Genomic DNA, 25,657 nt, shown 5'->3' on the forward strand with positions numbered 1-25,657 from the left:
CACTGCATAATCTCAGGAACTCCATCCCTTATCTCCCCAAACAGGACCGCCGGGTGGGGTGTATGGATTTGACGCAGACACATCTCTATATTCGAGGAATATGCTCTTCTTATCGTTGGGTTGATACGCACCAGGCAGTGCAATTCCCACAGGTAGAGCCGTTGTCCCAGTTCCTGTCACTGTAATCTGATGGCAACCAGGATAGAATTGGGCCAGACTGCCATCTAGCCGCACCGTCAGCACTAGAAGTCGACGAGTTGAGAAAGCATACTTTTGTTTGTTCGCTGCAGGCCCAGGATCTCGTGACGCAGGACGTATTCACCAGGCTTGATGCTGGATGGCAAATTCACGGTCCATGTACTGTTCTGTGTCGGAAGCCTCTTGCTTGCCCACGGAACAGCCTTACTTGCGTCGTATCCCGCCTGATCGATCTTAACCCAAACATTCCCGGTGCTGCCAGAGAAAGAGCTACATTTGCCCTTACAGTCTGCTAGATATGTGAGTATGGGACCAGGATGGTCGCTCTGCCAGTCCGTCCACATGAACTTCACCGTGCTTCCAGCGGCCACGGAAGCTGCCGCGCTGACTGGTACATTGTTCTTGCCGTCGCGTCCAATATTGCAGGTGATAGCATCTGTAGTAAAGAGTCCGTCTGTTACAGGACCGTTATCCTTGAAGATGCGTGTGATTTTGTTGACGGGAGGGTTTTTCTGGGGGTCTTTGTAAGGATTCCAGGTGTCGACGAGGTTTGTGCCGAACCCAATTTGTTGCACGTAGCCGTGTGCTGACACTAACGGGATGAGGGCGATGTAGACTGGCTTCATGTTGGTGGTTGGATCAAAGAGAAAGTTCTTGTGTATCTTTATTGGACTGGTAAGTGAGCATCGGCTGAACTATTTTATACAGCGTTATCACATTATCGCAGTCTGTAGTAGAGTCGCCGGAACGCATGAACCAGTTTACTTATTGATTCAAATGAATACTGCGCTGTGAATGAAACAAATGCATGTGTCTAGGACGGAGGTTGTGCGTAACTCATTTCATGTTATTGGTGGATCTTGCTTCACCCGAAGTTGTCCGCAATCTTAGAATTGAACACTCATCAGACTTATTGTTCAAAACACTATAATCACGAATTAGATTGCGCAAGTTTTTCCGCCTCGGAAACATTCGAAGCGTAGCAGCTCTGATGCAAAGATACAGTGGCAAGAGATAGCATCTCGCACGACTTTGCGCGGCCGTACTTGTCTTAAAGCTCACCAGCCCGTAATCTCCTTGCAAATTCACGTAGCAGGCCCTCCACCTATTCCTGGGGAGGGACTACGCTCTTGGGATATTGGGTCTGCATACATTTTGATTCCATGATTTCTTATTTTCAATGCTTAAGATCTCTCGAAAGGTCTCTGTGTCAAGTTTCGTATTCCCTTCACTTATAGTACGTAGTCTTGCTAAAAAGGCAAAAAGGGCACTAAGGCCCTGCAAGTTGTTACACAGCTAGGATAACCACTGATTCACTCATCCAATAAGTGCGCTATAATTTGTGATATTATTTTAGTTGGTCCTATTACCCTTAGACGCCATAATCGCTAGGTGGGTAGCTACCCCGCAGTACAACTTCGGCCCTTGCGACTTATTCTCACGTTGACATCGACTCGAAAACGATCCCTACAGAATAGCTGTAAACTTTCCCAAACCAGACACGTACTCACGAGATGACCCCTCCTACTGCCAATGAAAGGTTCGGACCGGTCGTACCTGACGCACCGGCCAAACCACCAAGCAACGACATCAAGCTATCAGGCAAATATGCAACGATAGTCCCACTCCACCCGGACCACGCTGCAGACTTGTACGAGCTGGTGAGCGGTGAAGAAAGGGCATCCTTATTCGACTACCTGTTCGACGAACCGCCCTCATCCTTGGAATCGTTCCAAGCTAGTCTAGCAAGAAAAGCTGCCATGACGAACCCCTGGACCTACGCCATCCTACACCAAACCAACACGCAAGAAAAAGCTCGGGCCGTCGGCATGGCATCATTGATGCGGATGGACCTTGAAAACCGTGTAATCGAGGTGGGCAGCATTCTCTATACTCCACCGTTGCAACGCACGCCTGCAGCTACAGAGGCCATGTATCTGCTAGCCCGCTACGTGTTTGAAACGCTCGGATTCAGGAGATACGAGTGGAAATGCAATAGTCTGAATCAACCATCACGTCGAGCGGCCGCGCGATTGGGGTTTAGCTATGAGGGCACGTTTAAGCAGCACATGATTGCTAGGGGCCGTAATCGCGACACGGCCTGGTTTGCGATGTTGGACGGCGAGTGGCCTCTGGTAAAAAAGGCTATGGAAAGATGGTTGAACGAGGAAAACTTTGATATGGACGGAGGACAAAAGAGGAAACTGGAGGAGTTTAGAGATTCGTAAATGTCATGAGTGTAAAGTTTGTGGTTTCTCCTCCATTGGATTACTATCAATCATCGTGGGGAGGGCTTCAAGTCCGGAACGTCAAGGTTCGTGGTATTTAGAAAATAATGATTCGCTTCTCCAGGTTGGGGATCGCTATACACAGTAGAACAATATCACTTTATCCAAACAGAACAACTAATCCTCAAACAGAAACCCCCTAAAATCTACACCCTCCTCTCATTCTCAGCCCCAGTCTGCATCTCATTCACCTCCCTACCCACCTCCTCTCGCACCCTAACAACGATGACCTCCTCCCTCTCCCTCGCCTGCCCTGCCCGGTCCTCGACTTCTCCACCCCTCGCATCCCCTCCATCTCCTCCTCTAACATCAACACCTCCTCCCCCCTCTCTAACCACACCCCCACCTCTCGCATCCCTACCATTCCTCCTGCGCCTCTCCCTCTCCCTCTCGCCACGAGATCTCGCCTCCCACCTCAACGTCTGCACAGCCGGTGGACCGCGTCGAAGATTCGCGGAGCCATGCGGACTAGACCGAACAGGCGCCTGCCAAGCGCCAGTTCCCGGGCGGGTGCGAACACGATTGCCTGCGTAAGAGTGGAACGGAGTTGCGGGCTGGGAAGGTAGCGGACGGATGTTGTGTGCTGTGGAGGAGGTTGGCGAGTCGAGGTGTCTTGGTTGGGTTTCTGGATCGAGAAAGGACGGAGGAGGGGAAGAAGGGATGCCATAGTGTCTGGAAGGGTTCCTAGGAGGAGGAGGAGGAGGAGGAGGGGCAAAGGGTGTGTAGGGAGTAGGGGAGCGTAGTGGGCGGTCGCTCTGGGGTGCTCTTGTCCTGAGGTCTATGCCCATGTCGATGTTATTTCTATCTTCATACCCTACAAGAAGGCGTAAACGTTCCCGTAGGGTTCCCACGTCGTGAAGAAGTTCTTCAAGCTCTGATTCTCTTACAAGAATGAAGTTATGCTGCATATTGGCTGTAATAATCTATAACTAACTATGAGATGATTCCAGACGGACGACGAGCGGCTGAAATACTCTCCGCTTGCGTTTGTCGCCAGCCGGCTATTCCGTTCGCTAGACGAGACTAAACTACGCAGCTGCCAGCTCACCTCCCAGATAAGATAGCTACGAACAGGGGATATCGTAAAATGACAAAGATGAATCATAGCTCAACTCACCCCTGATGAACTGCCGGTGACGAGGACGGGGTATAGATACTCCACACGCCAAACAAACGAAAAGTATACCTCCAAACGCCCAAAGAGGAGGCTGATATCCTGAAGCCCCGTCCTTGCTTTCAAACTCTGAAAATTCCGCATCAATACCCTAGCGCCAACTCTCCCCTCCCTACCTCTCAGATTACCCCACCGATTGAGCTCTCCTCCCTAATCGCCTTAGCTCCCATACACCCCCTCTCAGCAGCCAGTGTGAACAAGTCAAACCGCACACGCGCCAACTCCTCACTTGTCTCCTTCTCCTCCGGCGCACGCAAATGCCCCTCAACATCGCGCGCGCACATATCTAGCGCCTCCTTCGACGCAGGTGCCAACTCGCCCCCTGAGTTGCCAGAGTACGCAAACGAATAGTCAGGGTGCCGGACCTTCTTCAAGGTGTCTTGCATGTTGAAAGGCGTGGGGAGACTCAAGGCGGCGGCGTGCGCGGCGTCCATTGTGTTGTTGGTCGCACTAGCGTACTGGGTGTTGGAAGCTGAGTCTACTTTTGCGTTTGCGCGGCGGAGGCGCTGCTTGTTGGCGGGCGAAGGGTCGAGTAGGGAGCGTGCGGCTGCGATTTCTGCTTGGTGCGCATGTCGGCTTTGTATCGTGGCTTCGATGGCGTTTCCGTGCTCGACGTCAGACATGTGTACGCCGTATATCAGGGCGCGGCTGCGGAGGTCGTTTACACCGGGGATGGTGCGTTTGGTTGTAGGGCGAGGAGTGGCGGCGGCGGCGGGATTGACAGCTTCGGTGAACTTGGAAGGCAGGGGTTGCGGACGTGGCTGGCGCTGTTGGTTATGCCCTCCTGTAAGGTCGATGACGTTTGGCTTCCGCACTGGGCTCGGCGTAGGCGCTGGCCTAGATGGTGTGCCCGTTGGTACTGTAGCACCACTTCGGCGGGGTGTCATAAGAGTCTGCTTCTCTTGCGCAATCGCCTTATTCTTAACCCCCATCATCTGAGTCGCGTGTCCCGGTGTAAGTGCTCCCGTCGCTTGTGCTATACGGTGAAGCTCATCCGGACTCTTCATTTGGTTGGGCTCCTGCTTCGACGTATCGAGGTTTGGTAAACCACGCCTAACAGCTTCCTTGTTCAATCTTCCATCTTTTCCGTTCACAAACTGTGATAGTTTCTTGTGATGTAGTTGTGCGACCATGCCTTGAGCACTATTGGGGCGCGAGAGTGGTGTTGTCGGAAACATGCCCCTCTTCGGCGTTGGACCTTCTTGATAGGCATCCTGTCCACTTGGACTTGGGCGCTTGGCTCCTGCATACTGGGGTAGAACAAGACCCGATGAAGGGAGAGTGGTGGGTGTAGGCAGACGAGGCGTAGGAGTTTGTCCCATGGCCCGGGGCGACAGCTGTGAAGGCACTGTACCGGTAACTGAGGAGCTATATAGTCGCGGGTCTAAGCGCATCGACTGACTTGGCTGGGTCACAGCCATTCCGCGACCCATGTTCGGGTGAGATCTCATGGCGCTCGCACGAGACATGGCCAGCATGTCTCTCTCGCTGAGTTCATAGCCATCGGAGCCATGAAACGGAGGAGGGGAGTTGACCGGCCAATGTTCGTTCTGACCTCTGTAGGCATTTTCTTGGAATGATCGCATATATTGATAATAAGGATGGTTGGAAGCGAGAAAGTTAGAAGTGCTAGGCGACATAGGTGACATGGGCGCAGAAGACTGGGCACGGTAGCCAGCCTGCTGACCATTTTGGCAATCCAGCTGGCGGGCAGGTGCCTGAGGGTTCATAGGCGACGCACAGGGCATGTATCCATTCTGTCCTGCAGGCCCACGTTGTGCTTGAATGCGATGAAGGCCATGCACCTGGCTCGCATTCAGTTGCGCTTGATTGTTCATAATAGCTTGACGCTGCATCAGCTCGTGGATCTCCTGCTGGGTGTACCTGCGTTGGTTTCCTTCCATGAAGGGAGTCGGCACCGTCGCCGGCACCATCACCGGCCGATACTGATGGGGCTGCACGGAGGACGGTGTCTGCGGACTGCCCTGGGAGCTGTTGCCGCTGAACTGGCTGTTCATAGAATCGCGCCTCGTGTCTGGGAGTCGTTTCGACATGGCGTTGCGGTTGGCACGATGGAGTGATTGCTGGATCTCCGTGAACTTGTCAGGTGCTTACGCGGGCTCGAAGAGGTCGATAAACTTGAGCGACGTATAAGCGGTAGTTGAAAAGATAATGTCAGCCTGAGATAACACGCGCAAGCGCGATATGTCCAGCACAATGAGACCCAGAATGCTCAGCGAAACGGCAGAAACAAGAAGACTGCGCGACCCGTCGCCAGCTGCCGCTGCGATTCTTCGGTAACGATAAAAGATGAACACGGCGACTTGCGCTGAGTGTGACCAGGATAGACTTGACGCCACTAAGAGGGAGTCAACGAGACCGAAATTCGGCCAGAAGAATTCAAGTGGAGAAAGGAGGGTTAAGAAGAAGTGGAGCAAAGATAAGAGTCGCAGTTGTAAAAGTTCGAAGTGAAATGCAAAGAAGTTGGTTGTTGCGTCGACCAATGACGATAGCGTAGCGTCAAGAAAAGGGCTGCGTGGTGAAGCCGAGTTAGTCAGTCTCTCGCACCGCTTCTGGTCCCCCACCTTGATGCGCAACGAAGGCCAAGTATGGCGAGAAGATACAACGCATAAGAATATAACGCTGTATGAGTCTGTGAGTGAAATCCTGTCTAGAGTCAGTGTTGCGGGGTTACAGGGAAGCACATGCCTGCATGCGAACTGAGGTGGTGGGTTGGTAGTACTTTCTCTTGAATCAAATGCTTGTTGTTATTCCGGCTTTTTACGCCCAAATCCAAGATGGATGGCAATGTAATGGTACACGCTCGCAAACCTGATAGCGCCCCGCCCGAGTTAAGTCAAAATGCAGAATCGCCGCTTCCCGTCCATCCGCACTCGCGCCCACCATGACCATGGTCCACCTCGCGAGACTCGAATTTGACAGCCGTCTAAGAATACGGGCTGCGCTCATACGTAACCTGCCAGCAAATATCAGCCTGCAATCCCCACCATACGTTCTCCTCAGACGGAGGACAGATCATATTATACCTTTTCGCGCGCCCTGGAAGAAGAACTTGACGATAAACACCTGCAATCCCGCCATTGTGATCATTAACCCTGACTCCATCAAGCTGAAGTTGAATATCCGCGTCTCAGTGCTCTTGACCGTGCTGAAATTCCGGTTCTCGCGCGTACGGAAGTACTTTTGGTTGCGGGAGATGGTGGACAGCTGCGCGGAGAGCTTGAGGATGGATTCTTCGAGGACGGAGGTTTGTTCGGGGGAGGAGCCTTGCTTGGAGGGGATCTTGGCGCGAGCGGCTTCGTTTTCGACCTGCACATTGAACTATTAGCATCACAAATAGCGGTGAACGTAGGTATGCTAGACGTACGGCAATCTCAAAGTCCACCATCTTCTCCGCAAACGTGCTCATCTCATTGTTGAAGCAGAACCGGTACTCTCCAACATCATTCGCAGTGAACACAAAGTCGCCTTGTCGCTCCTTGGTGCCGTCCAGGATGACTTTGTCCGTGGGACCAACTACAGAGTAGTCGATGTCAAAGGAGCCGCCGGATTGGACCTAGGGGGTGGTTGTGTTAGCTAGAGCATTCCGACTATTTGGGGCTGATAGATGGGCGATTGGAGTGGATTGATGGGGGGTATTCGAGAGTCCAATTTCAAGGCATATATGGCTATTCTTGAAGCGACGTACCGCAAAGTAAAAGGCCACCTTTGTCGCCTTGTTATCGACTTGCGCGAAGAAGCACGCCTTCTCGTGTGCTTCAAGTCTGTAGGTGAGTGCTGTGGCGTAGACGGCGGCCAGAAGGCTGGCAATAACGAGGAGCAACCGCATCGTGGAATTCGGCGGCCAGACAATCGCGTCGGGGACGATTTGCAGTGTTGAGTCGTGTTCGCTGTTTGGCTTCGGAAGTTACAGCTGTCGACAACGTCCAACGGAGATGGCGGAACTGTTTCACCGATGCAGGGAGGGAAGGCGCGGGGATGGACCTCGCCAATGAACATCAAACTCGACCGGACAGAGCCCTTACCACCCGAGGCAGGCTTGGGGGACAATCTAGTTGTCGTGCGATGATGGTGAAGCATATTGGTTTTACTGATACTAATCTACACTGATCAACACAGATGATGATCCAAAAGCCCACACTTCCTCTTGTGTACTAACAGCCCATGATACTCCGTCCCAAGCACGCAACTGCTCCACCTGTGTGATTACGCCCACGCAAATGCCTCGAAGCCCCTAGCGCCTTGTGCATGTCAAGTATGAGGTTGCCGCCTGCTAAACAAGACCGCCCCGTGTTTTCATATCAATGTGCTGGCCGCTATACGCGAGATATTATCTCCGTCGCCGTCCGTATCCTACACCGCGGTTGTCGTGCTTTATCGAATGAATATGGAGTCTGATTTGCCCCAGAAGCTTTTGCTCTTGTTCGTATGGTCAAGACCAAGGGCAATGTCGTCACGCCCACCAACTATATCCCATAAGATTTCTTCTACTAGTTTGTCAGTAATAATCTCTGAATGATGGAAAAGGCTACGAACCGTCGTCAAGGTATTCAGGTTTGGAGGAATGTGGCCGGCTAACGAGAGCAAACTTGATCTTGTCGAGCTGCTTGCCTTTGATCTTCGTAAAGTCTGATATCCGTTGCTTAGTCTCACTAAATGGCTCGCCCTAGTCAACATTAGCACGCGCACTTCCAAACACGCATTGGCAGACTGCAAGAGCTTACTTCTTTCAACGAGAATTGGAAAGGTATGCCGTGTGGTTTTGTCGGCTCCTTTTCGAAATGAAACACCGTAATCTTCTTCGGCGACTCGTCTTCTGGGAAAGGCGCAACATAGACCTGGTGGTAGTCGTAAAGAGTGGCGATTAGGTGGTCCGGTGTAAGATTTTTGGTGAACTTGTTTACGTTCGTTTCGTACGCTCGAACCTTTTGCATTGTCTCGTCGCTGATATTTGCCTTCTTCTGCAGAGCCTCCAAAAGATCTGAAACTTGTGCATTCTTAGGTATCATCAATGTGTACTCCTCCTATGTGATGTTAGCTTCCGTTCTGAATGGCTGAAATTCAAATGCCTTACCTCCTTGCTGAGACCCTCTGGCAGCCAGATGACCTTAATCGGCTTCCTTTGCTCCAACTCCTTCAGACTCATCTCTAACACCTCATAGAACAAAGCATCTGGTCGCTGCGTAGCACTTGTAGAGTAGTTATACGGTCCAGGGAACAGGATGTTGTTCAGTGTCGAGTTGGCGTTGTACTTGATGAGTAGCTTGGGCTTACCAGCCGTGCTGACGGTAGTGAACCGGAGATGGCTAGGGTCTGTTTTGAGATATTCGGCTACCTTACTTGCAAACTGGTCGTATGCCATCTTCTTGCTCAGTGTCAAGGAAAACGTAGGTAGCTCTGTCGCTTCCGGTAACCGTGGGACAAACTCGACGTTGATCCTATTCAACAGGTAGTCGTAGAAATCCTTGGCTTCCACGTATCCTCCGGCTGCAGTTATTTGGCTGATTTCTTTGTCGCTCAACGTTCGCTGGACTGTGAGTATGTCGCCGTCCTGAATCTCAGAGGCAGCAAGCGTCACTTTCGGCTTCATTGCTTCGATCATATTCAGTTTGATCTCCTCTGAAAGCTTGATTTGCGTGCCGGCCGGCCAGCCCATCAGTTTGTTGATTGCAGGGCTTAGATCTGACACTTTGTCCTGGGCGGCTGCGTAAAAGGTCCCGATACCGAATAAACTTTGCGTCTTGGCATCGAAGTGCTTCAAGAAGATCATCAACGGTCGGTTGTTTTGTTGGACCTTGAGATCAACGAGCGCGTCGCCAAACACGGGTGCTCCGTTCTCGTCACGTTTCTCGGCCTTCTCAATCCATAGCCTGAACTGGGCCTGCTTAGTACCGTGCTTGTTCGCAGCCTCCTCGACTGTCATATCAGGGAACTCGAGCGCGGTATCCGGACGAACAGTGCCGTTTTGCCTGTTGACCATGGACCATGGCCGTAACATATCCGCGTCAACTTCCAAATCCTCTGCCACGGTCTGGGCAAACTCCGCCATGGTTTTCGCACGAAGTATCCTATAGATTTTTGGACTGGAGGCTGCATCGGCATCCCCCTTCCAGGAAACGATGTCGAAGCCTTGGTAAACCTTGAAGTTATTTTCTGATGCGACAGCAACATCCATGTAGAGATGTGCCTCCTCGCGCTCCTTCTTTCTCCGCTCAAATGCAGCTCGCTCTTCCGCAAGACGCTCAGCGAGATGCTTGGGTGGCTCCACGCTCTTGCCGTCCATAAGGACAGAATCGAGTCTGGTTTCCCGGATGTAGACCAACATGTAAGCGCTCATTGACCGTTTCGCAGACCAAGTTCGAGTGTAAGGATTCCGTTGTCCCGTGTTTCCGTTTGCTTGCGCATAGTCACCACCAAAGTTTTCCTCTAGCGCCTCCCGCAGCGTCGCTCGCGTTACTCGGTCGTCGTCGAATTTGTAGTAATGGCCATCCTTTGTTGGCTTGAGGAAGGCATAGTAATGTCCGGCGTTGAGATCTCCGCTGTGCACGAGTACGCCGTGCAGGTGATAGATCCAAGATTCTGATCGATCGGCGCCTTCCGAAAGGTACGGTGCAGCGTCCCAGATTTCCGGGAACTCGTAACGATCGTTCACCTTCATCATGGCGTCGCGTTGGAAGTCGTACTCGAAGCGCTTGAGCTGGAGGTGAAGGACGGGCGGAAAGCTCTCAAAGATGACACCCTTTTTGGCATCCTGGAGGCCGAAGCCCTCGGCGAAGTATTTGTTCTCGCCGTCCATGGTTTCGACCTGGATATAGTCCTTGAAGCTGTCGTCTAGATTCTTGTTGCCGCTAACGTTTAGTTGGATATCCCAGAAATCCTCTATCCTGGATGACTCGTAGTCGACGTTGATGCAACTGATGTACGTCTTCATCTTGCCGACAAACATTCTCGTCAATGCACCCTCGGCCTCGGTGCCCTTCATCTTTTCGTCTAGCTTGTCCATGAGCACACGCGACAGTTCTTGCACGTCCTGCTGCTCAAAAATTTGCTTTGAATCCCAACCAAACGACTGCGTTAGATCTGTTGTTCCGACGGCACTGGATTGTGTCTGGAGCAGGTAGAACAAGCGTTGCAGGGCATAGGCGCTATTCGAACGGTCCGATTCTTCGGCAGTGGGTATCTGGTAGACAGCCTGATGTGGTCAGTGGTCATCACAGAATAAAAGGCAAACCACCTACTTGACGGAAGGCATTTGTGAAGAACAATGACTGAAGAAGCGAGTTCAAATAACATGTGGCGCCCTGGTTCTTTAGGCCCACCATGCCTGTCTCCTTCTTGGAGTCGTAGCTAACACGGAGTTAGACAATGGGCTGAATGTGACGCTGGACAGAAGGCCCTACTTGATGAAGTTGTGCCATAGAACGCCAGTTGGGTCCTTGAGTACTCTTATATATGCTGTGACATTGGCCGTGTTGTCCTCGACCATTGGCCGTCCCCGGTCGTCCCACGAATTGCTAAAGAGGCGCCTAAGCTCTGCGAAGCGCGTGAAGCCCCAGTCGCCTTCCTCGGCGGTGAAGCGGTGGTGTGCGGTATGTGTCAGGTACATGCTGGGATCTTTTGGGTTCCATAGCACCAGCATAAACTGGACGCAGGCGTACCAGTCCTCTGGCATCTGCTTCTCCTCGTATCCCTGCTCGAGATAGAACGAGGCAAAGTCGACGTTGTTACCGTAGGGAAAGAAGAGCACGCGCCAGGGATGGCCGGCGCATTCGAAGACGGGGCCATGCTCGCGCCTCGTGAGGGTCCGCCAGTCCTTGATCTCCCATGTGTTGTAGACCTGGTCCTCGGTCTCGTTCTCTTCTGACTCGGGCATGTGCTTCTTCAAGAAGGCATCGTACTCGTCGGCGCGGGGCTCGGGCTCTGCGTGCGGGTCGACGTCGTCCATTTGGTCGTCCGTGTCCGGGGTGATGATGGCGACATGCTGCTTCTCGTCAAAGTCGTCGTCGACGAGCATGTCGCTGCCAATCTGTGGGGGGAAGGGCGAGTCAGCATAGTTGTGGTGGTGGTTGCAGGCGGCGAAGGGCACAAGCTTACCTGGTCCATGGTGCTGCTGGAGTCCGGGTGGCTGCGGACAGGCAGCAGGGGAGAAAAGTGTAAAGAAGAAACAAGCAGAGGCCCAGAAAGAGAGGGATGAAGCTTGGGGGAAGGAGGGAAAGCGGCACACCAGTGGGCCTCTAGGCAGGTGCAGTTGCAGTTGCGGTTGCAGAGCAAAGCAAGCAGCTAAAGATGAGTTCCTCGCTAAAAGGTGGCGGTAGACGATGATGACGGAATAATGGTCGCCGTGCCTTTTACGAGCCTCAGCGGCGACGAAGGGAGAAGTGGAATAAGGCACACAAAGACGACACGCAGGGAATGTCTTCTCGAGGCCACAGGACGCCTCTCTACCACATATGCAGCCTGCTGGGCCAGTTGCCTCTTGGCGTCCACCATGTCTCTAGCAGCACGCAGCGGCGGAGAAGCAACGCCCAACCCCGGCCCAAGACGTCATTCGCCAATGTGCACGGAGAGCAAAGCGGACACCTACAGCTAGCTACCTAGGTAAAGTCCAGTCCAGTGCAACGCGCAATTCACATTCACATGACAATCAAGTCCCAGGTGCTGCCATATACTGTACTTTACCTGGACACAGGCTCTGCGTCACCCAATTGTACGACTCTAGTGCCGTGGCAGGACCCTGAAGCCCGGCTGCGGAGACGCTTCGTCACATGCGCTCGTATTTTGCTGCAGCAGCCTTCACCATGCACTGAGGCTTGAGGCTCCCACAACCATGAACAGAGCCAAGAGTACGCATAATAGTATGCGCGCCTGGCGCTGTAGGAGCTGCAACAGAGCTCGTACGCAAGAAATTTGGCTCCCCACACTCCAACATCGTCGCGCCCACGCTGCAGCCGTCGCGCCAGCATGGAGGCCGTCTTCGGCACTTGACGAGTAAGCCCAACACCAACCTACAGTCATAGAGTTCTTCAATTGATCCCATAAACCTTCAGATGGGTCCAGCGTGAAGCCAGGCCCATAAGCCTACGCCAACTGTCCTTCTTTGGCCGCACGCTCACGGAATCTCGCCTGCTCGACTCTGCCAAATACTGCCGCCTCGAGCTCCCAACCAGGTACTGTATGTCCACTGGGCTCCACAAGGACTCTCTGACATGAAGCACTAGACTTGCCCACCGCCTGCGAGATATCCAAACGCTGCCCTATGTCGTCGTTGCAAACCCCCACCTCGCCCACGTTTACGAGTCGTACCTGCGAGCCTTTGAGCGCTTCCGTCGCGTGCCCGAGATACGATCGCTCGAAGACAACGACGAGTACTGCAAGGTACTGACGGAAACCCTGACCGAACATGCCACCGTCATCCCTCGACTGGCCATTGGCGTCCTCGAGGTGCGCGGTCTCATGAAGGCAGAGGAAATAGACAAGTTCATGACTGCCATGCTGAGATCGGTATGTCTCTATCAGGCCTCGCTATTCGTGTCCTAGGTTAACATAGCCAGCGCATTTCGCGACGCGTCATCGCAGAGCAGCACCTCGCACTCACCGAAACCTTCAACTCGCCGTGGCATTTCCCTCAGGCCGAGCACCCTCCACATGACCAGGAAGCCGTGGGCGAGATCTTCCTCCGATGCAATGCGCGAGAGATTGTCGAGACGTGCGGAAAGACGATGCAGGAGCTGATCAAACGCGCCTATGGCTCGCACATCGCTATTCCAGAAATCAACGTCTCCGGCCACCTCGATGCAACCTTTCCATACATCCTCAGTCACCTCGAGTATATCATTGGCGAGCTGCTGCGGAATTCAATCCAGGCTGTCATCGAGCAGCGAAAGTCCAAAAACGCCAAGCTTCCGCCAATTGAGGTGCTGATCTGCGAAACCTCGCAGCACGTCATAATCAGAATCTCTGACCAGGGCGGTGGTATCCCGAACGAGGTTTTGCCCTATTTGTGGAGCTTCAGCAAAGGGCCGCGGCGCGAGAAGCGACTTGAGAACCTAGCAAGGGTACCCAAGCTGGTAGGAACGCTGCAGGAGCTGCAAGTGCCCGGAGATGAGTCGACGGCCGATTTGCAACAGAAGCACAGAAACAAGTCGAGGCATGGCGACTCGGGCACCCACCATGGCTCATTGTCCTCGCTGACGGGGCGGGCACCAGATCGACGCCTTGGTATCGGCCTTCCCATGTCCCGACTATATGCAGGTGAGTGAGAACAATCAAGTCATTAGGTTTGTAGCTGACGGGTTGAATCAGAATACTGGGCTGGAAGCCTGGAGATTCACAGCCTAGAAGGATACGGCGTAGATGCTTTTCTGCAAATCTCGAAGCTCGGGAACAAGAATGAGCGACTGACTACGCGAGCCTCAATGGATGCGATATAGCAGTCGCACTCACTGCGCTTGCGCCGCTCTTGCCTCCCGATCAATGGCAAGAGGGAGACGCTCGACGACACTTACCCTACCAAGTCTGCCTGCCTTCATCAGAGTAACCAAGAGATCCCATCTCAACTCATCATTCTCCATCCTCTACATCGGATTACCTTATCCTTTGCGAGCATCGACTAGTGCTCAACATATCAATATGCATGCAGCAGATTTTGTAAGCAAGCCTCGATTCGCCTGACGAAGCGTTACTGACTAGCTGCTTGTAGTCGCCCCTGTACACCAAAGCTGGTAGTGTCGTCGGCCATGCTCACCCGTCGCCTGGCAAACCAATCATCCCGACTGATGACACGCAACACCTTCGAGACCTCGTCGCTAGCGTCCCCTTCAACGTAACCCTGGATGGGCTTGGTACAAAAGACAATGCCACGGCATCCGACTTGCTCTTTCCGCGGGTGCGACGTTCTCCATTTTCTGATGAAGGTACGTATGAGCTCTTATGCACGATCTCAGCTTCTTTGCAACAGCTCATCATAAGCAGCGATCAGTCACCTCGATGTCGTCTCATGTTGGAAAGGAATATCTCACTCACAGGGTGTCGAGCTCGAACTTTGGCAGCGCCTGTTCCGAAAGTGTTTGGCGTCACAGGTCGAAGAAGGGTTACGGGATATCGTCACCAACCGTCTGATTGAATACCAAAGTGCGTTACGCCGCGTACCCTTGCCCCTCAAAACCTTTGCATATGTTGGTCAGATGTACTGAAGTCGCTGAAGACATGGCTGTTATCATTCGACGCCTCGCGCTGGACAACTCGCTAACATTATATTAGGGCAAATTGACGAGACTATGCTGATCCCACGCCTCGCTCTTAGCCTTTCGGGCACGAGTCGACAATGCATCGACATCAACATCACTAGACTCATCCGCGAGATCATGGAAACCTTCTATGAATGTCATCACGAGGCTACTCCAGAATGCTTTGCTTGGTCGCTTGGATCTGGAGATCTCCCGAGGTTCTTGTACAATTTTCTACGCACGCAGGATTGTTTTCGCCATACGCTTACAGGCCCGGCCGTGTTGGTCAACGTTTCTTCTCTCAGCTGTACCAGTTCCGTTCTTGCGGTAGTCGCCAACTTGGCCTGGCAACCACCCGATATCAGGTTCAATGACATTCCTAAAAATGTCATCGCTGGCGAGAAAATCTGCATTATCCCTCGTCATGTGGATACAACTTTGCAATACCAATCTACGAGCCTGTACCCAATGTCCGATCGTACGCATTATACAGTGTCGGGGCCCTCTTTGAACCTAAAGCGCGACCCCAACGACGACTTCTTCCGTGGACGCGTTCCCTGTTGGACGAATGAGGTAAGCTTTTCATACCTGCCCTACCCACGGGTGGTGGAAGCTTTTCTAATCTTTCTAGCAGCAATGTAAACCTTCGGTGGCTGAGACAGTCTTATCCGCGAATATTGTCACGCCTTTCTCCGAAACCGTGCGATTCGCACGAACCTCACGATACATCATCAAGCTTCATGTGACGCACGCCGAGTGCCTTGGCTTAGGGCGTCCCCATTCTCCCACAGAGACAGAGGTTAATTGGGTGCCCTCGTATACTAGCACACCACTGTCCAAGACGCGGCACAACGAACCGAAGGAGGCGATAGATTACGCCTTCAGCCATGCCCAACTCTGTCGTAGTCCCGTGTCCTCCGAGAAGGATGCAGCAGAGGATAAGGCCACAAGTCCGTTCCGACCGAATAACCACCTCTTCAACCCAAGTGCGCAGATTCAGTCGCCAATGAAACGGAAGGCACCGCAGTCCAGGAACCCCACTCCCGCGATGAACAAACGCTTTGTCTTGGATAGTGTCGAGAACCTTACCTTAGACATTGACTCCAAACGCTGTAGGCTTGTACAGGCTCAGGACCAAGATGTGAACATGTATGGTATGCCTCCTGGGCCTAGCCGAACTCCGCCAAGAGAACCTACTTCCCCGGCCAGTTGTCTCACTGGTATCACCTTGGATTACACTGGCAAAGCGGATCTTACTACCGCCACTCCTGGTCCCGTGCACGAAGAGCACGACTCTCCGTGCTTAGGTATCGACAGGCGATCAACCACCAACGCCTGCTCGACATGTCAGCACCAAAAGCCTCCAGCAGCCACATTGAAAGCCAGAGCCACACAGACCTCATTCAGCTGGAAACAATGTAACACCCCTCCCTATATGGACAGCGACAACTCCAGTGTCCCTAACATCATCCCACCCAACACATGCACCAACGCCACTCACTCCAAGCATTCTACCGCTCTTGACCTCTCCCAGGAGCAGATCCAGCACAACTACCAAGAGTTCTTAGAGCAGGCTAAACGCAAAGCCTTGGAGAAGGCCTATCAAGCTGCTATCATACCGCTCTTTGACGGAAAGGTTAGCCCGACCAACGACGCGGATAGGAGCTTTGAGCAGGTTTTCTTTGCGGATACGGATAGTGAGGTGGGTGAGTGGACTTGTACTTCTATATCTGATGTTGATGGGTTGAGTGAGGGGGTGGAGAGTGTGGATATGGAGGCGTGAGGAATGATGGGGTCCGCTGCTAAGTTTCTTGAACGGGTTTTGTGATGATGGGAAAGCGGTATGGTTGTTGAGAGTGTAGTATCATCGGCTTATTTTTGTGTTCAGTGTGTTTGTAGTAGGGAGGTTTGCGTTGCTGCAGAGGAGCGGTTTACGCTATGCTGACTAGAAAGGCATCGTCAATACACTTGGCTTTTATTGTCATTCATATTCGCCTTTTCACTCTTTTGTGTGCGTGGTGTGTTTACGTATTGCATGTGTGTGTGCTTATAATTCCTTAGAATCAAACCACACAAGAGCACAGAACGCAACATCTCCTAAATCGAAAGGGGGAAGAGATACATAAAAATACATTGATAGTACCCAAGGCAAACCAGAAAAAAAAGGATATGAGTGACCAAGTCCAGTCACCCAGTCTACCCGAGGATAAAAACGCCCAGGGTGTTAATGGTAATAAGTTTTGTACACGCTCGCTCGCTGAATGCACCGCACCGTAACTTCCGCTAATGTCGTCGCTGTGGCATGATGATGATGGTGAAAAAAAAAAAACACCTCAAAACGCCGAGAAAATGCGATTCCCATGCTCACTTTTGACGCCTTTCGTATCCAATATCTCGAGATCCATAGCCACGCGTCTTTCGTGGGAAGATCACCCTTCGTCCGAGTCAACGAGCATGCTCTCCCCAAATGCACTGAGATCATCCGCCGCAATCCCTTGTGCATGCCTGCGCCGCCGTCCGCGTCTACCCGCCACGCGATTCTGCTCAAGTTCGCGTAATCGGCCGTTCATGCGTCGCTCCAGCTCTTCAATCTCCTCCTCTTCCTTGCTGTCCTCTAAAAGGCGCATTTCGCACCCCGGGCCCGCCTCGATGAGTCCCGAGTCGGCTTCGTTGGCCTCGAGAGCGCGGTTGAGCAGGTCGGTGGCCATTGGGTCTTGTGGTGAGACGGCGAGCGCTTCATGTAGCGCGATGACGGCCTCCCAGCTTCGATTCAGCTCTAGCAAGACAAGGCCCTTTGCCGTGAAGACGTTAGGATCCTTGACGCCATGACGTAAGACTTCCTCGAAGGTTGCGAGTGCTTCCTCGAGCTGTCCGTATTTCCGTAGAGCGTGGGCGAGATTGATGCGTGTTGGAAGCCAGGCATCTGGGTCCGCATCATTCTGCTCCGCAAAGGTGAGTGCGCGGCGGAAGAACTGAATAGCGTCTAGCAACTGCTCTTCGTGAAAGTACACAACGCCCATCTCGTTCAGTAGCAAGGGATCATTCGCGCACAAGTCGTATGCGGTCTTGAGATACTCGCGTGCGAGGGAGAGATTGTTGAGCTGCAGGTTCTGCATTCCAAGAAATAGCTGCGGAAGGTGAGTGCCCTGAAACAAGCGTGCCGCCGTCGAGTAGGCGGAGATGGCTTGATCATGTTCACCCTCGGCAGCAAATGTGTGCGCGAACCCTATCCATGCGGGCCCAAAGTGCGGATCCATCATACTCGCTTTCGAGAAATATCGACGTGCTTCGGCTATACGGCTTATGCTGAGGTAGTATATACCAACTGCGAGCCAGGAACAGGGTTCTGAGGGATTCGAGTCTGCAAGGTCGTGGGCGAGGAGAAAGAGGGTATTTGTCTCGCCGAGTTCGTGGAGCGAGGCGAGATGTACAGGTAGGACATTGAAGTTGTATTTGTCGGAAGAGAGGACAGACGATGTCAGGGCGAGGGCTTCGCGGAAGCGGCAGTGGGTAAACATGAGATCGGCCTTGGAGAGGAGAATGTCAGGGTTGTCGCCGAGGTTGTAGTGGGTGCTCAGTGTTTCTGTTGCGTTAGCGAATTCCTCTGGCCTAGTGTATTTTGACAATCGCGTAGTATAGAGAGTCTTGGTAAATTGAGCTGCTTCTTGTGATAGCGAAGGGTTGCTAGAGACATTAATCGTGTCGAAGTTTAGGGACTCGAGGAACTTCCATTCCTCTTCGGGCGACATGAGCGAGTTGGCCATCAGGGCATCAAAGGCCTCGAAGCACTGCACGTCGATCTGGACCGCCGTCTTGTAGCAGTCTTTGGCGCGGTCGAACGAGTTTTGTTTGGCATAGCAAACACCTCGCAGATAGCACATGCCCGCCTCCGACTTGATGTTGTCGACATGTTCACGGTCGCGCTCCTCACTCGTGGGTACGCGCTCGTGGCGGGCGCCTGTCTTGTTGTGCCTTGGGCCCGCCCGCGTGTTTACGTCGACGTGCCGTAGTTTCTGCCGGGCGCTTCCTGGCGCAGAGATGAGGTGAGTGGGGTTCTTGTCGCCCAGTATCTGCAGGGCCTCCTCCGTCTTTCCCAGCTTGATAGAGCAGTGCGCCGAGAGGTAGCGACATTGCGGGGTGCGCTCGGTGAGGTTTCCGCGTGCGAGCAATGACTGCGTGCGATTGTAGTTGCCCGTGGTAAAGTGTACTTGTGCCAGCCAGAAGGCGTCGTGATCTTCTCCTACGCCATGTCATCAGCGCATGTCGCAGCAAATGGTAGTGTCATGATGGTGCAGCGTACCCGTCAGCGCAAGCAACTTGTCGGCCACGAATATGGCCGTGTCGTACTGGTGTCTGTTGAGGGCTTCCTGCCGCCACTCACGCAGATACTTTTCCATGAGTGCTAGACCATGCGGTGACTTGTGTTGGTGTTGCGGTATGCTCTCGTTGCTATGGACGGCCAAAGTGGTGTCTTGTCTCTCGTAGGTGTTGATGCCGTCGCGCCAGCCTAACGCGAAAGCACATGTTTTTGCGGGGTGCCTGCAGCAGCGACACGGCTTAGTCAGCCAAAAGTTGGCTTGGCCTCTCAAGACACTCAGTCACCTCCACATTCACTGTACAGTCCCCAACGCGGTCACGGTCGACTTGAAATTACACCCGCAACCCTCGCTCGCTACGTACAATTTTGCTTACTACACAGCTTAACGACACACTATTCGATAGACTGCCGTCATGTCGGAACGAAAAGTGCTCACCAAGTACTACCCCCCAGACTTCGATCCCTCCAAGATCACCCGCCAGCGCGGTCCCAAAAATGCCGGCCCCAAGCTTATGACCGTCCGCCTGATGGCACCCTTCTCTATGAAATGCACTCACTGCGGCGAGTTCATCTACAAGGGCCGCAAGTTCAATGCGCGGAAGGAGACGACGGACGAGAAGTACTATAAAATCGCCATCTTCCGCTTCTATATAAGATGCACACGATGCTCCGGCGAGATCACGTTCAAGACGGACCCGAAGAACATGGACTACGAGTGCGAGCGGGGCGCAAAGCGAAACTTTGAGCCGTGGAGGGAGGCCAAGCTCAACGAGGAGACCGAGGAGGAGCGTCTGGACAGGATAGAGAAAGAAGAGGCGGAGCGCGATGCAATGAAGGAGCTTGAGACAAAGGTGCTAGACGCCAAAACTGAAATGGCCATCGCGGATGCCCTAGACGAGATTCGGTCGAGAAATGCACGGATAGAAAAAGCAGACAGAGACGGGACGACGACGACAGATGCTGGACCAGATCCTGTCGATGACAGGCGGAAGCGACAGGAAAAGGAAGATGCCGAGGCGGCACGACAGGCATTTACGAATCGAAGCATGCCGGACATTGGCGAAGAGATCATCGAGGAAGACATGATCGATGTGCCCATTGAGCACGTCGTCACCACCTTCAGCAAGAAGCCAAAAGAGAAGAAGGACTTTGGCGCTGCCCTCGGCATCAAGAAGAAGCCCTCCCCACCCGCATCTGGACCACAAGTCAAGGCACCTGCACCGCCGTCGAAACTATCGACGATGCTCGTGGCGGGCTACGACAGCGACGACGATTGATTAGCAGCGTTCAGGTGCGAGCATTTGAGGCGCACTACGATACCAATACCAGATTGTACCTACTTCAGCTAGTCCATGGCTACTTTTCAGCTCATAATGTACGTTACCTCTAAAAACCTAGCAACGGGATTGGGACGCAAACCATTGACGTCATACTATAAAGATACATGTCACGCCCGTCACGGGCTCGAACTTCTTCAAGCTCACCCGTGTAGTCACGAATTTGCCCGAAATGCCGGTCGTCAAGACCAAGTACCGGCGATCCCTGTCGCGCCGGAGAAATAGTCTCCACCTTATGTGCAACGTCAATCTAACCCCACAATCACACCCTCTATAACCAGGATTACGACGACCTTGAGGCTGTTTCTCCGCATTTGCACCTTTCGGCCCGGTTGGAGAACTGGAAATATATACCGAGGTTACGAGATTTTGCGCCTATGGACAGATTGGTGTCACGACGTTGTAGTCACGATACCGGGCCTCGGGAGAATAGGGTACCTAAAAGTAGGAGAGCGTGTACCCTATAAGACACCTTAGTAACATCGCTTTCATATCTGTGAACTTCCCTAGGGGTTTAAACGACTGCAACCATGCGATTCCTCACTCTCCTTGCTCTCATCCCCGCCGCCCTCACTCTCCCTACGCAATCCCTAGACTTCGCAGACTATGCGTTGACCCCACGTGCTGACCCCTCCCTCACCGGTTACCTGGGCGTCTTCTTCCTCGGCGACAAACCCTCCGTCTACTTTTACCTCTCCAACGGCAACAATGCAAACTCGCTAACAGCCCTCAACAAAGGGCAACCTGTCATCAATCCTACCAAAGGCACCCGAGGTGTGCGCGACCCGAGCATTATTGAGGGAGGAGGAGCGGAGAAGGGGAAGAAATGGTACATCATCGGCACGGACCTCGACATCGCGAAGACAACATGGGATGCTTCCCAGCGCACGGGAAGTAGAGGAATATTTGTATGGGAGTCGACCGATCTCATAACGTGGAACAAGGAGCGCCTAGTAACGGTCGAGGATGCGACTGCGGGCATGGTATGGGCACCCTCATCCATCTACGACACAGCAAAGGGCGAATACCTCGTCTACTGGGCGAGTAAGTTCTACCCTACTTCCGATCCCAATCACACCGGCACACCATCTTCCATTCGTATCCGCTACGCCTACACCAAGGACTTTCAAAGTTTCTCCCCGCCAAAAGATTACATCAACAAATCACCCACGAACATCATCGATCTCGAATTCCTCAGCCTAGGCAACAACGCGTATGCACGCTTCATGAAAGACGAGACGGCCAAGAACGTTTTCACCGAGATCTCCACGACCGGACTCTTCGGCACGTGGAGTCGGCCCGGCGGCGCTAACGCGGTTATTTCGACTGGTGTCGAAGGGCCGGCTGTGTACTGGGACAACCAGGTCGCGGGCAAGGCGCATCTGTTGCTTGACTTTTATGGGAGTGATGGGTATAGGCCATATGAGAGCACGGATGTGAAGAGTGGGAAGTGGACTGCTAGTGATCGGAGTGCTTGGCCGAAGAATCTTAGGCATGGGAGTGTGTTGCCTGTTACAGCGGGGCAGGTGGATGCGTTGAAGAAGAAGTGGGGCTCGTGAGGGATGGGGTGTGTAGTAGATTAGTGTAGTAAAGAGGCAGTAGGTCCTATTTCTATTCTATTTCCCACAAGCCTCTGTCTTAACGCGCATGAACAACCCTCCTACGATCATAGCCGTTTATGTTCTTCATAGTAGATACTTTGCCTTGGATTATTAGTGACGGAGTGTTGTGAATTATATTTTCTTCGCGGGTTGTGTATAGAAATAGTCCGAATGGGCGTAGGCCTCTACTGACGAAAACGAGTTCTTGGTATTTTCTAGCTACTGTCGTCCACATGGATAGAACCTCTCCTTAAGGTTGGCGTTTTACGACTATCGCGATGGGACTGACATGTGGACATCGCAGTTAGTGGCGTCAGGTACCAGGCGCAGGGGTTCGCTTACCCTACGCCACCAGCTGGGGGATTTGTTCGAGGCAAGGCAAAAGAAGAGCCACTAGAAGACACTGTCACTTTCCGATAAGGTTCTGCTTCCGCAATGATTTAGTCCTAGAACTTTTCTCTCGCTCTTTCAGACTCCCTGCTATTCACCATATCGTTCCTTCGCGCGATCATGTTTCACTCACCAGCTTGATAGTGAACTCAAACATAACTACTAATCAGCATTATTCGCGCCGTTGAAGGCTCCACCAACTCTCATCACAAACAACCCCAAATAATTCAGAGTAGTCGGGCGGCCTCGCTGTGCTACCGCACACATAAAGTCAATGCCAAGAGCTGGGGCGGAGATTGCGGAGCTTCGCCCTCAAGCTATCGACCCGGGACGTCTTTCGATCCCTCCTGTCCCAAACAGCAAATGTGATAGCCGAACATTCCCACATGTCGCTAGGCGCTACCTACTTTGCGTAAGGGTAATTCCCGTTTCAATGATCGTACAAGGATATCCGGCGGCTCCGTTGATCTTGCGCAAGGTACCGGTACCACCCTGAATCCACGTGGGTCGATTATGGTCGACCTCAGCTACCAAAAGTGTGAACGTGGCTGCGCTCAGCCCTTATAACAGCTAAGGAAATCCACAACTTGGGCGCTATTAGTCGAAAAAGGGCTTTTTGGCGCCATCGCTCTCGGTGGAATTAGACGATGGATATGCCAATACGGCCTGGTCTTCACGATGCAGGACTCATGGCCCCTGATATTACGCCAGGAATATACCTTTTCAACGCCTTCGGAATATTTGCTGAGAGCGCGTCCACTCTTCTGGCTGCTCTTAAAGACCTCGATGACTACGAGCGCTACTCAGTGTGACACTCCCTGTCTCATTTTCTGAGACTCTATTTGTGTCTCTTTTATATCTAATTTCCTAATCAACAATGCACTCGTTTAGCCTTTTGGCCGTTACGGCCCTCACATTCGCTTCGTTCTCGTATTCTCAGAAAGTTAGCCCCAATGGACGATGCGGAGCCCAGTTCGGGTACACCTGCCAGGGCTCGTCGTATGGAAGCTGTTGTTCTACTAATAATTGGTGCGGTGTGACCAAGGACCACTGCGCAGTCACAAAGTGTCAATCTCAATATGGCACTTGTGACAAGGGTGGAAATACTCTTCCGTCCCCAGTTCCTTCGCCGGCTACCGTGTCAAAGGATGGAACGTGTGGTGGCTCCAAGGGATATACCTGCTCAAGTTCCGCTTTCGGTAACTGTTGTAGTAAGTATGGAGTATGTATCACCACTTGTTGAGTGTTCGAAATGTCTAACTAACCTTGTTTCTTCCTTCCTAGTGGTGTGGAAGCGCAAGCGTACACTGCGGAACTGGCTGCAAATCCGGCTTCGGGAGCTGTTCATCAAGCCCATCTTCTTTGGTTCGATCAAGCACTCGATCAAGCTCCTCCCAGCGTCCTTCGACCTCTGCAGGAAGGTCAAGCAGAATTGTTTCCGCGGACGGGCCCAGTTCGACATCAACACGCCCCTCGTCCACTCGTATTTCCTCCCTAGCAGCGCCGTCGTCTACCATCAAGGTCACAATAGATGGACGATGCGGCACAGGCTTCGGCTTAACATGTCAAAGTTCGAATTACGGCGACTGCTGTAGTCAGCACTCTTACTGGTAAGAACACTACTTGTGAAGACATGATGGGATAACTGACGCTCCTCAGTGGAAGTACAAGCGCTTATTGCGGTGATGGATGTCAGCAGGGGTTTGGAAAATGCAATTTTAATGCTGCGTCTTTATCCTCTCGTCCTCTATCATCCCCGCTATCCTCTAGCACTTCTCTGGTTCGCTCGAGTACTTTAGTACAGTCATCGAATACGCTATTACGATCATCGAGTATCTTAGTATAATCATCAAGTACCTTAGTACAGTCCTCGAATACTCCATCGCGTCCTTCGACAAGTCTTTCTTTACAGAGCACATCGCAAACTCCTTCCAGCTCTCCGGTATCTTTGACTAACAGTCCAAGCTCGAGCTCAGTCTCTCCTTCATGCGTAATCAAACCCAACGCCGAACTCCTCTTCAAGCTCTATGGTCTCCTCGAGTTCCGCCATTTCTTCGACACCTGTGGGGTCGGCGAGCTTATCATTTTCGCAATCATCTTCAACGGTGTCCTCCCTCTCATCAGCAGTTTCGTCATCATCAGCGGCGTTGATTTCCACTTCAACCCCTGCACCATCTTCGAGCTTGATATCTTCTTCGGGCATCTCTAGTCAGAGTACATTGTCGACTGTTAGCATCTCTTCTACTTAAAGTGCTTCTTCCTCACAGAGTGACTCTTCAACCCAGATCGCCTCTTCAACTTCAAGCGTTTTCTCAACTACAATCGTCTCACCTACCCCAAGCGCTTCCCCAAGCGCTTCCCCAAGCATATCACCTTGTTCTTACATCGTCAACTCAGGGTTTGAATCGACCGATGCTTCTAACTGGATGGCGTTTGGGATCGGCTCCACCTCCTGGCGCTTTAATCTCCCCACTGGCGATGGACACAGCGGATCCTCAGCGTACCTAGCTGCCAAAAAGGACACCTCGGGCGGAGCGGAGATGAACCTTGACGTCCCGTTCACAGCCTCCCAGAGCATCACTGTCGAAGCTATCGCTTACGTGCGATCACGCAACAGTCTGGGAGCCTCTTGCAAAGTCGACGTCCTCGTCGATGAACTCAAGCGCGGAAATACTGTTGAGGTCAAAGACGCAAGTGGTTGGGTCAAGATTAGCTCAGGGACAGTACAGCTTACTAGCGGTGCTCACGCGATGCGTTTCCATGTCTCAAGCTCTGCATCAGGCACGGGTCAGGAGTGTGGGTTCGACGATGTTACCGTACAGCTTATTGGTGCTGGCTGTGCTGTTACATCTTCTACCACTATTTCTGCTTCTGCTTCTGCTTCTGCTTCTGCTTCTGCTTCTGCTTCTTCTGCGACACCGTCTTTGAGCAGCTTCTTGACCTCAATGGCCACCTCTTCGCGAGCTATAGCAACGACGCTTTTGACAGTTTCGTCCACCGCAGTGCCGTCTTTGCCTACGACACCTACTCCAACTCCAACTCCAAGCTCAGTGGCACCGGAGCCGACTGACTCTTGATTTCAGAACGCCAGTGTCTGCTATTATT

General features: G+C 52.6%; 15 protein-coding genes across 15 annotated transcripts; 8 read left to right on the forward strand and 7 right to left on the reverse strand.

Annotated features, from left to right (window-relative positions):
• Positions 1-12: 12 nt before the first annotated feature.
• On the reverse strand, positions 13-824 carry K460DRAFT_403445 (lytic polysaccharide monooxygenase; the record flags this gene model as incomplete). The annotated part of the gene is made up of 2 exons (XM_040936627.1): positions 13-224; positions 272-824. The coding sequence occupies 2 exons, from the start codon at positions 822-824 to the stop codon at positions 13-15; spliced, it is 765 nt and encodes a 254-aa protein (XP_040790711.1).
• An 824-nt stretch (positions 825-1,648) lies between these two features.
• Positions 1,649-2,600, forward strand: K460DRAFT_364128 (acyl-CoA N-acyltransferase). Its single transcript, XM_040932950.1, has one exon. It carries the CDS (start codon positions 1,713-1,715, stop codon positions 2,424-2,426), a length of 714 nt encoding a protein of 237 aa, XP_040790712.1. The 5' UTR covers positions 1,649-1,712; the 3' UTR covers positions 2,427-2,600.
• A 32-nt stretch (positions 2,601-2,632) lies between these two features.
• K460DRAFT_403447 (uncharacterized protein) lies at positions 2,633-3,394 on the reverse strand (the record flags this gene model as incomplete). The annotated part of the gene is made up of 1 exon (XM_040936628.1): positions 2,633-3,394. One exon carries the CDS (start codon positions 3,392-3,394, stop codon positions 2,633-2,635), a length of 762 nt encoding a protein of 253 aa, XP_040790713.1.
• Positions 3,395-3,497: 103 nt separating this feature from the next.
• On the reverse strand, positions 3,498-5,748 carry K460DRAFT_364130 (uncharacterized protein; the record flags this gene model as incomplete). The annotated part of the gene is made up of 1 exon (XM_040932951.1): positions 3,498-5,748. A coding segment is annotated over exon 1 (1,930 nt), but the record flags the coding sequence as incomplete, so codon positions are not given.
• A 948-nt stretch (positions 5,749-6,696) lies between these two features.
• On the reverse strand, positions 6,697-7,510 carry K460DRAFT_375061 (endosomal cargo receptor; the record flags this gene model as incomplete). Its single annotated transcript, XM_040934732.1, has 3 exons — positions 6,697-6,990; positions 7,049-7,237; positions 7,370-7,510. 3 exons carry the CDS (start codon positions 7,508-7,510, stop codon positions 6,697-6,699), a joined length of 624 nt encoding a protein of 207 aa, XP_040790715.1.
• A 177-nt stretch (positions 7,511-7,687) lies between these two features.
• On the reverse strand, positions 7,688-12,151 carry K460DRAFT_414754 (cysteine proteinase). Its single transcript, XM_040937700.1, has 7 exons — positions 11,776-12,151; positions 11,082-11,707; positions 10,920-11,028; positions 8,756-10,873; positions 8,406-8,705; positions 8,218-8,347; positions 7,688-8,168 (listed from the first exon to the last, which is right to left on the reverse strand). Exons 1-7 carry the CDS (start codon positions 11,782-11,784, stop codon positions 8,056-8,058), a joined length of 3,405 nt encoding a protein of 1,134 aa, XP_040790716.1. The 5' UTR covers positions 11,785-12,151; the 3' UTR covers positions 7,688-8,055.
• Positions 12,152-12,538: 387 nt separating this feature from the next.
• Positions 12,539-14,111, forward strand: K460DRAFT_275832 (alpha-ketoacid dehydrogenase kinase; the record flags this gene model as incomplete). The annotated part of the gene is made up of 5 exons (XM_040928070.1): positions 12,539-12,669; positions 12,729-12,848; positions 12,900-13,182; positions 13,233-13,932; positions 13,984-14,111. The coding sequence occupies 5 exons, from the start codon at positions 12,539-12,541 to the stop codon at positions 14,109-14,111; spliced, it is 1,362 nt and encodes a 453-aa protein (XP_040790717.1).
• Positions 14,112-14,310: 199 nt separating this feature from the next.
• On the forward strand, positions 14,311-16,689 carry K460DRAFT_403452 (uncharacterized protein; the record flags this gene model as incomplete). Its single annotated transcript, XM_040936629.1, has 5 exons — positions 14,311-14,328; positions 14,381-14,594; positions 14,653-14,811; positions 14,941-15,479; positions 15,538-16,689. The coding sequence occupies 5 exons, from the start codon at positions 14,311-14,313 to the stop codon at positions 16,687-16,689; spliced, it is 2,082 nt and encodes a 693-aa protein (XP_040790718.1).
• Positions 16,690-17,000: 311 nt separating this feature from the next.
• K460DRAFT_308107 (anaphase-promoting complex subunit Cut9) lies at positions 17,001-19,391 on the reverse strand. Its single transcript, XM_040930093.1, has 2 exons — positions 19,207-19,391; positions 17,001-19,146 (listed from the first exon to the last, which is right to left on the reverse strand). The coding sequence occupies exons 1-2, from the start codon at positions 19,301-19,303 to the stop codon at positions 17,336-17,338; spliced, it is 1,908 nt and encodes a 635-aa protein (XP_040790719.1). The 5' UTR covers positions 19,304-19,391; the 3' UTR covers positions 17,001-17,335.
• Positions 19,392-19,528: 137 nt separating this feature from the next.
• K460DRAFT_68685 (DUF572-domain-containing protein) lies at positions 19,529-20,829 on the forward strand. Its single transcript, XM_040938630.1, has 2 exons — positions 19,529-20,599; positions 20,665-20,829. The coding sequence occupies exon 1, from the start codon at positions 19,638-19,640 to the stop codon at positions 20,499-20,501; it is 864 nt and encodes a 287-aa protein (XP_040790720.1). The 5' UTR covers positions 19,529-19,637; the 3' UTR covers positions 20,502-20,599; positions 20,665-20,829.
• Positions 20,661-22,159, forward strand: K460DRAFT_68690 (glycoside hydrolase family 43 protein). Its single transcript, XM_040938631.1, has one exon. It carries the CDS (start codon positions 21,092-21,094, stop codon positions 22,118-22,120), a length of 1,029 nt encoding a protein of 342 aa, XP_040790721.1. The 5' UTR covers positions 20,661-21,091; the 3' UTR covers positions 22,121-22,159.
• Positions 22,160-22,976: 817 nt separating this feature from the next.
• K460DRAFT_364138 (uncharacterized protein) lies at positions 22,977-23,505 on the forward strand. Its single transcript, XM_040932952.1, has one exon. The coding sequence runs from the start codon at positions 23,200-23,202 to the stop codon at positions 23,362-23,364; it is 165 nt and encodes a 54-aa protein (XP_040790722.1). The 5' UTR covers positions 22,977-23,199; the 3' UTR covers positions 23,365-23,505.
• K460DRAFT_68694 (carbohydrate-binding module family 18 protein) lies at positions 23,240-24,467 on the forward strand. Its single transcript, XM_040938632.1, has 3 exons — positions 23,240-23,774; positions 23,837-24,162; positions 24,212-24,467. The coding sequence occupies exons 1-3, from the start codon at positions 23,430-23,432 to the stop codon at positions 24,396-24,398; spliced, it is 858 nt and encodes a 285-aa protein (XP_040790723.1). The 5' UTR covers positions 23,240-23,429; the 3' UTR covers positions 24,399-24,467.
• Positions 24,468-24,536: 69 nt separating this feature from the next.
• Positions 24,537-24,920, reverse strand: K460DRAFT_403457 (uncharacterized protein; the record flags this gene model as incomplete). Its single annotated transcript, XM_040936630.1, has 2 exons — positions 24,537-24,757; positions 24,884-24,920. 2 exons carry the CDS (start codon positions 24,918-24,920, stop codon positions 24,537-24,539), a joined length of 258 nt encoding a protein of 85 aa, XP_040790724.1.
• Positions 24,921-24,978: 58 nt separating this feature from the next.
• K460DRAFT_403458 (uncharacterized protein) lies at positions 24,979-25,629 on the forward strand (the record flags this gene model as incomplete). The annotated part of the gene is made up of 1 exon (XM_040936631.1): positions 24,979-25,629. The coding sequence occupies one exon, from the start codon at positions 24,979-24,981 to the stop codon at positions 25,627-25,629; it is 651 nt and encodes a 216-aa protein (XP_040790725.1).
• Between the last annotated feature and the right edge of the window lie 28 nt (positions 25,630-25,657).

Source organism: Cucurbitaria berberidis, assembly GCF_010015615.1.
Source record: "Cucurbitaria berberidis CBS 394.84 unplaced genomic scaffold K460scaffold_2, whole genome shotgun sequence".
In the NCBI taxonomy this organism is placed as follows: Eukaryota; Fungi; Ascomycota; class Dothideomycetes; order Pleosporales; family Cucurbitariaceae; genus Cucurbitaria; species Cucurbitaria berberidis.

What these genes read in the sequence shown, in the direction of transcription:
- K460DRAFT_364128 (XM_040932950.1), top strand. Translation starts at nt 1,713, where the DNA reads ATGACCCCTCCTACTGCCAATGAAAGGTTCGGACCGGTCGTACCTGAC.
- K460DRAFT_414754 (XM_040937700.1), bottom strand. An exon ending in TCACAAATGCCTTCCGTCAA is followed by an intron (nt 10,874 to 10,919) that starts GTAGGTGGTTTG and finishes TGACCACATCAG; the next exon opens with GCTGTCTACCAGATACCCAC. An exon ending in TCCAATTCTCGTTGAAAGAA is followed by an intron (nt 8,348 to 8,405) that starts GTAAGCTCTTGC and finishes AATGTTGACTAG; the next exon opens with GGCGAGCCATTTAGTGAGAC.
- K460DRAFT_308107 (XM_040930093.1), bottom strand. Translation starts at nt 19,303, where the DNA reads ATGGAAAAGTATCTGCGTGAGTGGCGGCAGGAAGCCCTCAACAGACAC. An exon ending in CAAGTTGCTTGCGCTGACGG is followed by an intron (nt 19,147 to 19,206) that starts GTACGCTGCACC and finishes GACATGGCGTAG; the next exon opens with GAGAAGATCACGACGCCTTC.
- K460DRAFT_68685 (XM_040938630.1), top strand. Translation starts at nt 19,638, where the DNA reads ATGTCGGAACGAAAAGTGCTCACCAAGTACTACCCCCCAGACTTCGAT.
- K460DRAFT_68690 (XM_040938631.1), top strand. Translation starts at nt 21,092, where the DNA reads ATGCGATTCCTCACTCTCCTTGCTCTCATCCCCGCCGCCCTCACTCTC.
- K460DRAFT_364138 (XM_040932952.1), top strand. Translation starts at nt 23,200, where the DNA reads ATGGATATGCCAATACGGCCTGGTCTTCACGATGCAGGACTCATGGCC.
- K460DRAFT_68694 (XM_040938632.1), top strand. Translation starts at nt 23,430, where the DNA reads ATGCACTCGTTTAGCCTTTTGGCCGTTACGGCCCTCACATTCGCTTCG. An exon ending in ACTGTTGTAGTAAGTATGGA is followed by an intron (nt 23,775 to 23,836) that starts GTATGTATCACC and finishes CTTCCTTCCTAG; the next exon opens with TGGTGTGGAAGCGCAAGCGT. An exon ending in TGTAGTCAGCACTCTTACTG is followed by an intron (nt 24,163 to 24,211) that starts GTAAGAACACTA and finishes GACGCTCCTCAG; the next exon opens with TGGAAGTACAAGCGCTTATT.